The sequence below is a fragment of the Leishmania martiniquensis genome, chromosome 32 (assembly GCF_017916325.1).
Source record: "Leishmania martiniquensis isolate LSCM1 chromosome 32, whole genome shotgun sequence".
Taxonomy (NCBI): Eukaryota; Euglenozoa; class Kinetoplastea; order Trypanosomatida; family Trypanosomatidae; genus Leishmania; species Leishmania martiniquensis.
In genome coordinates, this window is record NC_090167.1 from 1,419,776 (window position 1) to 1,432,500 (window position 12,725).

Genomic DNA, 12,725 nt, shown 5'->3' on the forward strand with positions numbered 1-12,725 from the left:
CCTGCCGTCGCTGCTGCTTCTCCAGCTCTGCGGCACCTCGGTCCCTTCACGGTTTCGCGCCTTGTTGGCCGGCCGCTGTACACATCGCTGAGTCTCCCCCTCTTCCTCCTCTTCCCATGTCGTCTCTGCTTCTTTGCCACACCCCTTCGCTTTTTTTCTCCCTTTCTGTGTACCTGGGCGCGGCTGCCACCTGCTTAGCTTCCGTGTGGCGAGGGTGAGGGGTCGTGCCATCTGCGTCGCCACACATCCGCGCGCGAACGGGCGAGCAGCATACCCGTGTGCGCGCTTAGTCTGCCGGGACCGTTGCCACCAGCGGGCCATGCTCGCTTTCACTCGGCGAATGGCCCGCCACCGTGCCAAGCAGCAACTGCCACGCAGCCTCCGAGGGCTATCCACCCCCAACGTGCGGCGTGGGTGGGGCAACATGAAGCACTTGTCGAACGAAGAGAAGAGGGAGCTGCTGCGTGGCGCATGGCGGGAGGCAACTCCCGTTCAACTAGTTGCAGATCCCTGCAGTCGAGACAGGGATGCGGCATCGGGGCCGATCGCCTTCGCTACGGACGAGGCGGCAGAGAGTTATCTGGCGGAGGAGGGGATGGACGAGGCGGCGGAGATGCGCGAGTCCACATTGACCCTGGCGCAGCGCTTCTTTGGGGAGATGGCGGTGACCGCGGATGAGGAATTGGACGGGAGGCAGATGCCGCCGGCCCCCCAATCGGATGAGGAGCGCCGTCGCGAAATACGCGACGTGCAGCGCGAGTTCTTCGGCGACTTCTACGTGGAGCAGGGCATCATCGACAAGTCAGAAAAATATGCGTTCGTGGACGCCATGCTACGACCTTCACGGCCTCTGTTCCTCATAAACAGCGTCCTGCCGCTGGCGCGGCTCACAGTGCGGGATCAGCTGGAGGTGCACAAGACAGTCCTCACCAACGTCGATGGCAGTATCGTGAGCGGCAACGCGACGGTCTTCGCAGGCACGCCTTGCCCGCTGCCTGTCTTTACGCCAACGTTCTTCGACCCGTGCATCTTTGCTCTTCCCCTCCCACCAACCCAGGCGTTTGGTGCACCGCTTCATGCTCGCTTCTCCGCCGCAGCGTCGCGGTCTCGACCGCTGATGACTCACGGCGATGCTGCTGCTCAGGCCATCGATGACGGGTGTGCGCCATCCGTGCCGTTTCTGAAAGAAATACCGCGCCTCTCTGGTGATCAAGCAGTTCTGCCCTCCAGCCCTCCACCGGCCGACTTTATCGCCGGCGCCGACGCACTTGACGCGATGATGCTAGACGCACCACCCGACGGCGAAGCAGATTCTCCCCACTTGCCGATCGCAGGTCAGTCTGCGTCTCTTTCGAAGGCGACACAAGAGCCAGCTGCAGCGATCGACGATGCCGCTGCGTCTTCCATTTCCGTGGCCGCTTCGCTCCCCAGCCCGCGAGCGCAGCCGCCAAGCCTCGCTCATATGTACTGGCTGCAGCGCCACGTTGCGAGCAACACTGTACTCCATATCGACGACGTATCCGTTGCCGTGTCAGTCCTGAGCGTGTGGCTGGCAGCTGCCGCTAGTGTCGTGGACGATAACGTAACGCAGCCCTACGAAGTGGTGCTCTGCCAAGCGAACGACCGGGACGAGGCGGCTTGCTCGTACCACACAGAGATTGCGCAGTATTTGTTCAGAGCAGCGCAGGCGGAGCCAACCGCGGTGGAGCGCTTGGCGCGGGTTGTGATTGCCGTTGAGGATGAATCGTCCAAAAGCACCACGTCCACCTCCCACTACCACATGAACGGGTGTCGCAGGGGCTCGAGGCCGCAGGGTGGCCACGCCCGCCTCTCGACGCTCCTGTGTGAGGAGTCCGCTGTGGCGGTGATGGATCGGTACCCGAGTGTGGTGTACCTCCAGCCCTCTTCGCCGAGCAGGAGGGGACGGCTGTGGACACCTCCCCACGGCCCCTCTACGGGCAGCCGCACAGCCCTGGCAGCTTCGCACCTTCTCAGCAGGGTTGTGCTCTGCATGCCTGCAACATCGCTAGATGGTGTTCGCCCTCGCTGCTGGCTCGCCGGAAGCGAAGCGGAGGCAGTCGACGGGGAGGCCGATCTCACTCCTTTTGGAGAGGACGCGCTGCCTCGGTCTCGCCGCGCTGCTTCCCGCTTCAGCTCAGAGGCACCGCCGAACAACTTCGTCGAGCGATGCCAGCGAGCAAGCGCCAATTTCGTGAAGCTGCAAAAGCAGCTGTACGCGGCCATACACGCTGTGAGGGTAGGCGGCTGTGGTTGGGTCATCTACGCTACCCAGAGTGCCAACGTAATCGAGAACGAGGCCGTTGTGTGCGCTGTCTTGCAGCGCATCCGTATGGAGGGTGAGCAAGGGAAGCTGCAGCGATCGCAAGTGTCGTCCAGGGCCGAGGCGGCGGCGGCGGTGGTTAGCGATGCGCCGGCTGCTGCTGGGCATGTGAGGCAAACATTGAGTGTGGAGTGCGTCCCACTGAACTCGCCTGCCATTGAAGCGTGCGTGACATCCCCAGAGGCCATCTCTGTGCTGCGATTGCTGTGCAGTGAGGGTCGACCGGGTCTCAGCACATGGGTGGCTATCAAGGACGGCTCTGCTGGGCAGGAGGCCGAGCAGTACAGCGAAGAGCTCCGCACTTCCGTTGCCCAGGCAGCGTGGCGAACGGAGCCCATGAGGGCGGGTAACGACGGTGGCTTTGTGGTGTGCTTGCGCGTGACTTCCGCCGCGCAGTCCCGGGAGCATGAGCGTAGAGAAAGTGTCAGGGAGGCAGCAGGCTCGCCACCGCTGTCTTGCTGCTGGTGGACACACCCCGACAGCCACATCGTCTCGGCAGTGACACCGGCTGCCCTCCAGTTTGTAAAGGACGTTGAGCAGGGCGATGCCGCGGGGCGAGGACAAGCTGCTGGCGCAGCCACGAAGATCCTTCACGCGGGGGTACCGGTGGGATTTGTCCCCATGTTGCCCGTGGCGCCGGCCTCACACTCTTACATTGCTGCTGCTGCTGCTGTGCCAGCTCTACCTGCCGGCTGCCACGTCAGTAGCGCAACGTGCCACGTTGACGTTTTAGCGGCGCTACGCACATGGCTGCCGCGCTTGACCTGCTCGGCTAAGGCTCTCTGTGAGCTGCTGCTGCTCAAGCAAGTTCAGTCTCGCACCCTGCGCAGGCAGTTGCGATCGCGTCGGAAGCAGCTGGCGGCTCCACCGAGAGAGCGGCTCAGTGTCGAAGTTGGCGCTTCTGACGTGGAGAGCGAGACGCACGCTTTCCTTGCAGCCGTGGAGGAGGCCGCCGAGCGTCATTATCTGCTCTCCGCCCCGTCCCCCGCGAAGCTGTCTCACCGATTCTATGTGTGGGTGGGGGTGGCTGCTGACTCGCTGTTGCCCGCTTCCCACACCATCTCGACTCTTCAGGCAACAGAGAGCGTGGAGGCGCTGCCTTCTACTGGTCTTCACCCTGCTGTGTTGGCAGAGGTGGAGGCGGCTGGGGTTGTGGCGGAGGTTGTGTACGTGCGCCACCCCATACCACGCGACTCCGCCTCGCCCCTCATCGACTTCACTGTGCGCCTCGATGCACCCCCAGATATCCCGGAAAGAGCTAAGCATCTTGCTGCGCTGGAGGAGTGGCGAGTTGCCCTGCGAGACGCGCTGCTGTATGTGCTTCGGCGCACCTGCAGTGCCAGTGGCTTCGTTGGACTCGGGTGGAAGCCGTCCATGAAGAGCTTCAGTGACTCGGAGCCGAAGGCTCGTACCGACGACGGTAGCGGTGCCGAGAGTGTGCCATGCTCGGACGGGGTACTCGAGCTCAGAGAGGATGAGTACGAGGCCGTGCGTCCAGCGCAGGTTTTCCAGACTCGAGAAATGGCGCCCCCGCACGCTGGCTGGAAGCGCGCTGCCGCATCTGGCACGGAGGTGGAGGACAGACGAGCGGACTGGCTGCGCGACGCCAACTACCATGAGTGGCGCCGACGCCGCACCGAGAGCTCAACTTGACGGGAGGGAAGGGTAGTTTATGCGCGGAGACGCAACCACCTTGCCTCTTCTGCGTCTCCTTCCATTGACGTGTCATGTCGTTCTTTCTCTCACACCACCTCTCTTTAAAGACAAGCGATTCCCACGCAGGCGCGCGCCCAGTTGCCCGTGGGGTGGGAGCCATGTGTGTGCCCCCATCGAAAGACCGGCGGCAGGGGACCACGTATGAAGTCATGGCGCTGCGAGGGCAATCTCGACCTCGCCTCTGTGGCTGGAGGATCTTCCTCCACCTCCCCCCTCCGGCACCACGTCGTCGCCCTGCGCAATAAATTTGGATCTGTGTGCTGACTATGCAGTGACGCGGGCACAAAGCTCCTCTGTCTGGGCAGCTCAACATTCTTTACTCGGATGCATGCTGTGTGTATGCGTACCCCCTTCCTCATTTTTTGTCCCCCCTCTCGTTACGCTTCACGACTCGGACGTGACGGCTGCTCAGTCTGTGGCAGCCTGCGCTGCTAAGCAACTGCACACGCAAAGGCACGCACATTGTGCGAGCGCCGAGGCACGCGCAACACTCGCACTCTCATCGTCGCCTATATTCCCGCTCCCTCGAACACACGCGGCTGCAAAGTTGATTAGTACTTGCCATGCCGACGCTGCCTGCACACACGGCTGCAGGTGGTGCAGCACCGGTGGCCGCCGAGGACTCGATGCAGCAGCTCCTGTCCGGCTTCCATTTCACCCTGCTGTGTGTGATCGTGATGGCGTCGTATTACGTCTCACTCTGCATCTCCGCCCATGCGGTGGGCGAATCGACAGCGTCACTGCACGCTCCCATTGCGGCCGCCTCGAGCCTCTTTGCTGACGTCGGCAACACAATCTTAAAAAGGATCAACCGCCGTCGCAACCGCACACAGGCCGGCGCCGTCTTCTACGAGGATGAGGCGGACGACATCACGGATATTTTCTCTGTGAACCAGCCAGGCCGAGGAGTGGGGTAGTGCGTACCAGGTGCCGCTGGTGGGCAACACGCGCGGCTGTGTGTGCTCTTCACTCCTCCGTTCTGCCCCCCCCGCTTCTCTCCTTCTATGAGAGACAGGCGTTCCGCGTTGGCGACTCGGTGTGCGGGCACGTGCGCAGAGCACTCGCAAGTGGCTCTACTTGAGGAGGATGCCTGCCCTACTGACGGCAGACTCCTTTCGTCTCGGCCCTCCCCCTTCATTGCTTTTCTTTTCTAGGTGTTGTTGGAGCGCCTTCTGCTGCACACGTACATGTGCGCTGTCGGGATTGTGCACGTCTCTTAGCTTTTTCACTGCTCCTCTCGGAGTGCTTGCGCCTCTGTACATGCTCAGCCCTCCTCTCCCCTTCTGTATGTACTGCAGGTTTGTGTACATATATATATATATGTGTGTGTGAAGCGTTGCAGTGATGTAACCACGTGCTTTCAGAAGCTGCCTTGCTTTTTTTGACTCCTCAAGCGCGAGCGCGCGCGCGCGGCACCGCCACTGGGCGACTGATGGTCGCTCTGCTCGAACGGAAGTGCTGGCCGTTGTGTAGGAGGGGAGTAGAGCGAGAGAGGCAGCCGCGCACCCTCATGCATGGGCGGGAAAAAAAGGCATCGAACTCTCAGTAGTTGTTGCCAGTGACTTAAGTGTGTGTATGTGTGTGCATCAGCAGAGCGACACATGCGGCCTCTCTCTCTTTCTCAGCCGCCTCTTTTGCCGATCGCCTTTCTCACGATTCCCACACAGCCACTGCACACGTAGCAGTATCAGACACCAGTGGTAACCCTCCTTTTCTCTTGGCCAAGCCCGAGCGCCTGATGAGCGAGCCTTCGCTGGGCCGAAGCGAGCGCGCCGATCATGCTAGGCAAGGGCGCCTTCACTACGTAAGGGCACAGCGGCAGCAGCTGGTGCGTGAGACACGAATGCTCCATTTAGCGCTAGAGGAGCTGCAGGAAGAAGCGGAGGAGGCGAGCGAAAAAGAAGCGTTGCTGCGGCGTGCCATAGACGAAAAGCACCGTGAGCTGCTGCGATGCCTGATTCACCTTTCCACAGCCGAGCTCGATACCTCGAGGGCCAATTCTCGGGCAATCGGCACACCAGTGCAGCGAGACGCAACCCGTTTCCTCGTCTGTGCGGTACTTCGGCAGTACAAGATTGAGGAGGACGCCTTCACGCAGGAAATGGCGCGGCTTTTGGAAGACGTACGAAGGGAAGCACGGCAGTCGTGCTTGGGCGTGGGCGACACCTCTGCCGTGCACCTGTCTGATGAAGATTGCAGTGGGGGTGTGGACTCCATTGCAGAAGACGCTGAACGCCGCCCCCCCTTTCGCAGCGAGTTGGAGGCTCTGCGCGAGATGAAGGCCACAGAGGACGAGGATATGGATGCAGCGTTGCTGAGAATAGGCTGTGCGCTGTTTTGCTGACGCTTATGCTCTTCTTTTTCTTTCTTTTTTCCCTGCCCTCCATGTTTATGCGTTTGATGGCGCTTCTCCCTCACGCTCTTCCCCCGATTACTGCGGAGCGCGCGAAGTGGCGGGCGAGCAACGCTGTGGCTCTTCGCATGAATCTGCCTTCATGAATCGATTGCCTTCCCGCTCACAAAGGCGGAGCCAAGGTGGCAAGACCAGGCGTTCTCTTCGTTGACCCTTCACGAGCACTGCTGTGCGCTCCATGCGAGCAAAAAAAACATATACAAAGAACTATTTCGCCGCTCCCTGAGATGGCGAGTGCGACTATACGATACAAGCGTTGAATTTGCTGTTCTCGCCAGCGCTTCTCGGGCTCCTCTGAGGCGTGAACATTTTTCCTCATTGCTTCGACCCCCATGGACGTACGAGTCGAGCATGTCTTCTGTGCCCTCCGTCCCCTTCTTCCTTCGTCTTCCTGCTTCTGCCGCACACGGGGCGTCCACGCGCATCACAACCGCTACTCTTTGCTCTTTCGTTTTGCCGTTTCCCTTTTTCGTGCTGCCTTTCCGCTCTGGACTCTCCCGCCGCCTATCCATCACGGCTACTCTCTTGCCACTGTTACTACCGCTAAATCACGCGTATGCATCTCTTTGGGGCCAACGGACGCACGCGGCAGTGGCCTCTTCCCCTTCGCTACCTTCTTCCACTTCCCCTCTCCAACAGAGCACGAATGGCGCCGCCGAAGGCCTCTTTTCCCGCCCGCATCTTCGCGGGCGACTTCATGGGCATCAACTGGAACCGTGTGAGCTGGATGGCTCCATACAACAACTTCTACCCCATCACTATGTGCGGTGGCTGGGGTGGTCGTATGTGGTCCAGCTTTATCCAGTACGGCCGCTTCGACAACCGTGCTGGACTCATCATGGTACGCAACCTCGTCATGAGCGTCCCGAGCGCTCTCATGGCTCTGTTGATGCTCGGCAACATGGACTGGTACCAGTGCATTCAGTGTGCTCTCTATCTTCCCGGGCTCCCGGTGCCGCAGTGGGCGCAGGAGCGATACGCGAAGGAGATGGAGTGGTATACCTGGTACAAGCCCGGCGCTATGGCGAAGCACCACTACGCGGGCACCGTGTCGATCCCCGGTACGGAGAACTACGTCACGCAGATGTAGAAGGCTGAGGGGGCCTCGTGTAAAACAAAGGAGGACCTATACGCAAGCTGCTCTCCGGCTTACCCCCAACATCGCTTGATGTCTTGTTGCTGCTCTCAAACGCGCCGCTTTGCAGGCAAGCAGCGTACCGCCACTCTCTGCGTGGGCGGCAGCTTTCGAGGTTATATCTAGTCCGTCCAGCGTGGGCCGGGGCAGGTACGCGCGACGATCGCCTGAATGCTGCCGCGGCCGCCGAGTGACAGCAGGCCAGTCGACACTCAGCTAGTTGTCACGATACGCAGAAGGACAGCGCGAGCCGAGATGCAGCTCTTGGGTGGTATCTCAGGGGTAGCAGCGCACGCAGGGGTGTCTCCGCCGCATTTTGCTGCGTCTCTTTTATTTGTTTATTCAGTTGTGTCTGTTCGGCGTCGCATTCCGCGTTGCGGTGACTTTTTTGTCGGAGCGCTGTTGGTCTCGTTTAGAGTTCGACGCACGACAAACATATGACATTGGGGCGCTCAGATTGGTTGGTGCACAGAGGCCCTTGCCCCCCCTCCATCCCGGCCACACTCGTCTTCTACGGTGCGATAGGGTTAGAGAGAGGGGGGAGCGTATACCCTGCGCGCGGTGTAATTAGGAATTGATTTAGGCATTCGCAACGGTGTCTCCGGCCCTTTTCGCCTCCTCCTAAAAGAACAACCGAAAATGACGAAGCACACACGAGGAGGGGCCGCCCGAGAACGCGCACGCCTATGCGCGGTGAGGCGGTGCATGTGGCTGCAAAGGAGGAGGAAATCCACTGCCCACCTGCGCCGCGGATGATCGTGCTCTCGCTCACATCTTTGTCCATACGTTGTCGCGAGCTTCATGCGACGGGGTGCTGCCGTCAGCTTTGCACGGCTGAGGAGGTGGTAAGAAAGGGGCGCGATGGGCGCACTCGCCTTGTTGCTCCTTAGTTGGAATAGGAGGTGGGCGCTCGATGCTGAGGCCTCGCCGTATTTAGGCGCGCGCCGCAGCTGCGTGGCGGGGCCGATCTCCGGTGTGCTCAGAGGCCTTTCCATTCCGGTTCTCACCTACTCTCTTGGGCGACTCTTTTTCTCTCTCTTTCTCTCGCGCGCGCGCGCTCTTCGCAATCGCCTTCTCTATCCCCGCCACCAGCGGATGCACTCTGAAGCTGCGCTCCGTGCTGCAACACCTGTGAGCCCAACGAAATGGGCTGCCCGTCTGCCGCTCAGTCTATCTCCACTCCTTCTTCCCGCCTTCTTCTTCTCGAAGGAGGCACACCCCATACGCAGCGTCAAGTCGCCAGCCCCATGTTGACGGTGCTCGAGGCAAGGGTCGAGCAGCTACTGCTCGCCGCCCACGGGGAGTGCTGCCTCCTCACAGCGCAGCTGGAAAAGAGTCGGGCAGCGCGCGAAACCTCCACGCGCGTGTCGAACGAGGCTCAGCATCCGTCTTCCGCGAGGCCACCGGTCCCGGGCACACCTCCGCCGAGTCCCAAGAGAGAGGACAGCGTCGCCAGGGAGACGGGCGCCGCAGCGCGTCTTTCCATCGGCACCTCCACTTCCCACTCATCAGACCGAGCTAGGAGCCTGCCAGCGGCGTTCCCGCCGGTATCTCCACCGCGCGGTGTCGTCCCCAATGCTGCTACACAGAAGGAGGGCACGCTGCTTCATTTGGTGCGGAGCAGTGGCCTGCTTGGCGGCGGCAGTCGCTCCTTCATCCCGCACTACGTCGTGTCGGGCAGCGCCGGAATTTCATGGTATGCGTCGGAAGCGGAGTATCGCCAGCACCCCTCCAGGCCACTCGGACACGTCGACTTCTGGGTCGAGACGTTCAACAGCCGAGGCAGCCGCTTCAAGAAGGCTGCCGTATGCTGGCCGCTCATTTTACCTTGCGACTGTCCAGAGGCGAGGGACGCGAGCAAGACGTACTTCGCTGTGGACTACTATACACCCAACGGGGCCCGGGAGCAAATTGTGCTCGCGGCGTCGCGCCCTGCAGAGCGCGACGCGTGGGTTCAGTTTCTCACGAAGTACATCGACCTCTACTTGGCCCCTCGCGCAGAGTCGGAGGAGTTGCAGCATCTTCCCCGCGGTGCAGCAGTCCCACTGCATCGGTCAGGGGTTATCGAGGGCGAAGCTCCAGGGGGCAACATTCTCTGATAGTGCGCAGTGTATTTGACTGCTGAGGTGTCTATGCGTGCGCATCTGACACGAGACGTGAGATGCAGTGCGCATGGATGCCATACTGCTCCATGGGAGCTCGATCGCGGCCAGGTGAGGCTTCTCGGCCCTTCCCCATGCATCGTAACCGCTCTTGAGACTGCGCAGAGAAGAAAACAAAGTAAAGAAGATTCTCTGCATGCGCGTGCGTGTGTCTAGAGATGTAAGTCCGAGCATCGGCAGATCTAGTTCTAAAGCGCTGTCACGCTTACCTGACCCCTGACCTCTCTCTCCCTTTCTCTCCCCGTCCCTCTCACATTGTGGATGAGCTCTTTATTCCCTTTTACCGCATGCGATACACGCCAGGGCGTTCGCCCCTCCCCCCTCCCTCCCTCCCTATCGCGTGACGTGACGTGTGCGCGCAGTGTGCAGGACTGCGACTTTTTGCAGCGTGCCTTTTTAGAGCTTCACGGCTCAACAACCGAGCAGCGCTTTACCGCTTCGCTGCGTGTGTGCGCAACACCACACGTGCAGACATCCACTGCACGAGCGACAGAGAGGGATACCAAAATCGCCGCCACTCATCGTTTCTCTCACCCCTCCCTTTTTTTCTTTGTCTCGCCTGCCTGTTGGTGTGAGGTGGTTCGCATGGGTATAGAATGATGGCATCCCTGCCGGTGCTCCACCTGAAGGCCACTAGCAAGCAGAACGTGACCGTTTCCACCGACCTTTGCGACACCACGATGACCCTCTACACGTTTCTCCGCTCGATCCCTAGCGCGGCCGAAACAGAGCGGGCCCTTCGAGCCTTCCTCGAATCCCTTCATGCGTCTCCATCATCCGGCAGGGCTTCCCTCATGCGGCGGCCAAATCATGGCGTTGTGGGGCAGTTGGAGTCGGTGGCCATGGTTAGCGTCTTTTGCGGCACACCGCATGTCCTTCCTGCACTCGCGCGTCACTCAGATCGGTGGCTGCGCAAGCTGGGGTACGCCTCCATGGGTGATGAGACGGCTGATTCGGCGTCGGCCATGGATGCTGCGGGGCAGGTGGCTAGTGGGTTGCAGCATGCGGCGTCATCGTCCAATGCTGGGCTTGTGCCGTTCGCGCACATCCGTGCGACAGACATGCGCGCGTACGCTGATGCCTACTCCGCCTATGAGGCCAATTACGTAGTGAGGCACGCCGCGGCGGACTCCCCTCATGTTGTCGTATTCAGCAATGACCAGGCGTATGCGCCTAATAGCGGGGCTGCCGAAGAGGCGAGTGGGCTGCAGCACAGAGGCACCACACAGCCTCGTGAGGAGGCATCATCTGTATCGGCGGAGGTCTCTGCGCTCACGGCTCCTGTGAGTGAGCCTCACCTGAGCGAGCCAGGGCATTCTACGCTGCACGAGCTCACCCAAGCGCCAACAGTGGTGATCACCCCAGACCCCAGGATTCACCCGGTACTGCACCTCATTGCAGAGGAAGCTCTGAAGCAGCCGCAACAGAGAGAAGGTAGGGCGGCGGAGGCGGAGGGAGCAGACAGTGGGAAAGCTCGCGGGAGCGCACCACCCTCCTCATCGGATGCAGCTGTGGAAGAAAAGGTGCGTCAGCTGAAGTCGCGGCTAAACGAGGCAGAAGCACAGCTCACTGAGGCCATGGCGGAGAAGGAGACAGCAGAGCAGGTGTGGTCACCGTATTACAGCCGCCTTAAGACAAGTAGGATGTACGTTGATGAGCTCAAGAGTCGAGTGCAGAGTGCTGCCTCTCTCTACTTGCTTCTGCGATACGAGCGTGATACGTTGCAGCAGGCTCATATCAGCGTAGCGATGGAGTGCATGAGCTTGCAGCTGATACTGCGCGATGTTGTGGCGCGACTGCAAGATGAGCCGAGGTGTTCACTTGCGGACAGCCGCCAGCAGACGGCGGACGACCAGAAGCTTTTTCAGCAGCTAAGCGCTGCTTTAGCCGCGTCTCCGGCTGCGAGTCGGCGCCGTACGGCATAGAATTGTGACAGCTGAGCCGCTTACCTCCCGGAACGCCAGCGGCTACAAGTAATGGAGCTGACTCCTGTCTGCTAGCTCTCTCAGAGGACCGCGGCCTCACCGACCCACCAGTAACACGCTCGCACACGTGCATGAAAAGGCTTTTGGGTTAAAGCGCTGTTAGGGTAAGGGCGAAGGAGGAGAGGGGCGCATCGTCGCTGTGGGGCTACAGTCGAGGCCGGCAACACACTCACCACAAAATGAGACGTCTTGATGCGTGTGTGCGCGGCGCGCAGACAACACACACACACACGCACGCACATCTACTCTTTAGGGGTGCAAGTGGCTCACTGCTCGGGGTCGCCAACCCCCATTTCGTATCCGTTGCCCATTTTTGTGCCCGTGCCGACACTATGCCTGCGCGCCGTTTCGCTCTCTTTTTTCTCTCTCTTCTTTTCCGGGCGCCGCTACGCTGCCACAATGTGTACGCCTGAGAACCGCCTCCGCCTCCACCTCCGCCTCCTCACACATATGCAAGCGCCGTAGCAATGCCACTGTTTTATAAGGAGGAGACCCACGTGCGCCGACTCTATAGCGCCCCTGATAACAGCAGCAAGCTCCTTGCTACATGCGATAGGGGGTACGTCCCTTCTTTGGCCTACACCGCCTCGACCGACTCTCCCTCGGTGGTCGCAGAGGATGCCAAGACGGGGCCACGAGTGAGGCTTCCTTTCCCAGCCATCGACATTGCGTGGTGCCCCTTCAAGAACGGCCCCACGAATGCTGCCTTCACGACGACGTGCCGCAGTCGACCCATACAGCTATGGGACCTAGAGGACGCCGAGCTGCGCGCCTCGTACGTCGCAGCAAACGACAGCGACTACCACGTCCACGCCCATGCTCTGTGTTGGTTCAAGGCCCCCACACATCAGCACTGGATCGCTGGTGGCTACGGAGGCTTTGAGGACGCCACTCAGGTGCGTGTGTTCGACATCATGGCTGAGGGTAGCCAGCCCATCTGGACCTACGGCAGCAAGCACTGGAAAGGGGTGGT

General features: G+C 60.7%; 7 protein-coding genes across 7 annotated transcripts in view; all 7 read left to right on the plus strand.

Moving 5' to 3' along the window:
- Positions 1 to 319: 319 nt before the first annotated feature.
- Positions 320 to 3,994, plus strand: LSCM1_02018 (uncharacterized protein; the record flags this gene model as incomplete). Its single annotated transcript, XM_067319613.1, has 1 exon — positions 320 to 3,994. One exon carries the CDS (start codon positions 320 to 322, stop codon positions 3,992 to 3,994), a length of 3,675 nt encoding a protein of 1,224 aa, XP_067176162.1.
- Positions 3,995 to 4,620: 626 nt separating this feature from the next.
- On the plus strand, positions 4,621 to 4,974 carry LSCM1_02019 (uncharacterized protein; the record flags this gene model as incomplete). The annotated part of the gene is made up of 1 exon (XM_067319614.1): positions 4,621 to 4,974. One exon carries the CDS (start codon positions 4,621 to 4,623, stop codon positions 4,972 to 4,974), a length of 354 nt encoding a protein of 117 aa, XP_067176163.1.
- An 821-nt stretch (positions 4,975 to 5,795) lies between these two features.
- LSCM1_02020 (uncharacterized protein) lies at positions 5,796 to 6,401 on the plus strand (the record flags this gene model as incomplete). The annotated part of the gene is made up of 1 exon (XM_067319615.1): positions 5,796 to 6,401. One exon carries the CDS (start codon positions 5,796 to 5,798, stop codon positions 6,399 to 6,401), a length of 606 nt encoding a protein of 201 aa, XP_067176164.1.
- Positions 6,402 to 7,116: 715 nt separating this feature from the next.
- On the plus strand, positions 7,117 to 7,560 carry LSCM1_02021 (uncharacterized protein; the record flags this gene model as incomplete). Its single annotated transcript, XM_067319616.1, has 1 exon — positions 7,117 to 7,560. One exon carries the CDS (start codon positions 7,117 to 7,119, stop codon positions 7,558 to 7,560), a length of 444 nt encoding a protein of 147 aa, XP_067176165.1.
- A 1,292-nt stretch (positions 7,561 to 8,852) lies between these two features.
- Positions 8,853 to 9,704, plus strand: LSCM1_02022 (uncharacterized protein; the record flags this gene model as incomplete). Its single annotated transcript, XM_067319617.1, has 1 exon — positions 8,853 to 9,704. One exon carries the CDS (start codon positions 8,853 to 8,855, stop codon positions 9,702 to 9,704), a length of 852 nt encoding a protein of 283 aa, XP_067176166.1.
- Positions 9,705 to 10,363: 659 nt separating this feature from the next.
- Positions 10,364 to 11,692, plus strand: LSCM1_02023 (uncharacterized protein; the record flags this gene model as incomplete). Its single annotated transcript, XM_067319618.1, has 1 exon — positions 10,364 to 11,692. The coding sequence occupies one exon, from the start codon at positions 10,364 to 10,366 to the stop codon at positions 11,690 to 11,692; it is 1,329 nt and encodes a 442-aa protein (XP_067176167.1).
- A 527-nt stretch (positions 11,693 to 12,219) lies between these two features.
- LSCM1_02024 (uncharacterized protein) overlaps positions 12,220 to 12,725 on the plus strand; it is a gene marked incomplete at both ends in the record, with an annotated part of 1,272 nt that continues 766 nt past the window's right edge. The window contains one exon of the mRNA XM_067319619.1: positions 12,220 to 12,725. This exon is cut by the window's right edge and continues 766 nt beyond it. Within this exon, the coding sequence (XP_067176168.1) occupies positions 12,220 to 12,725 (506 nt within the window).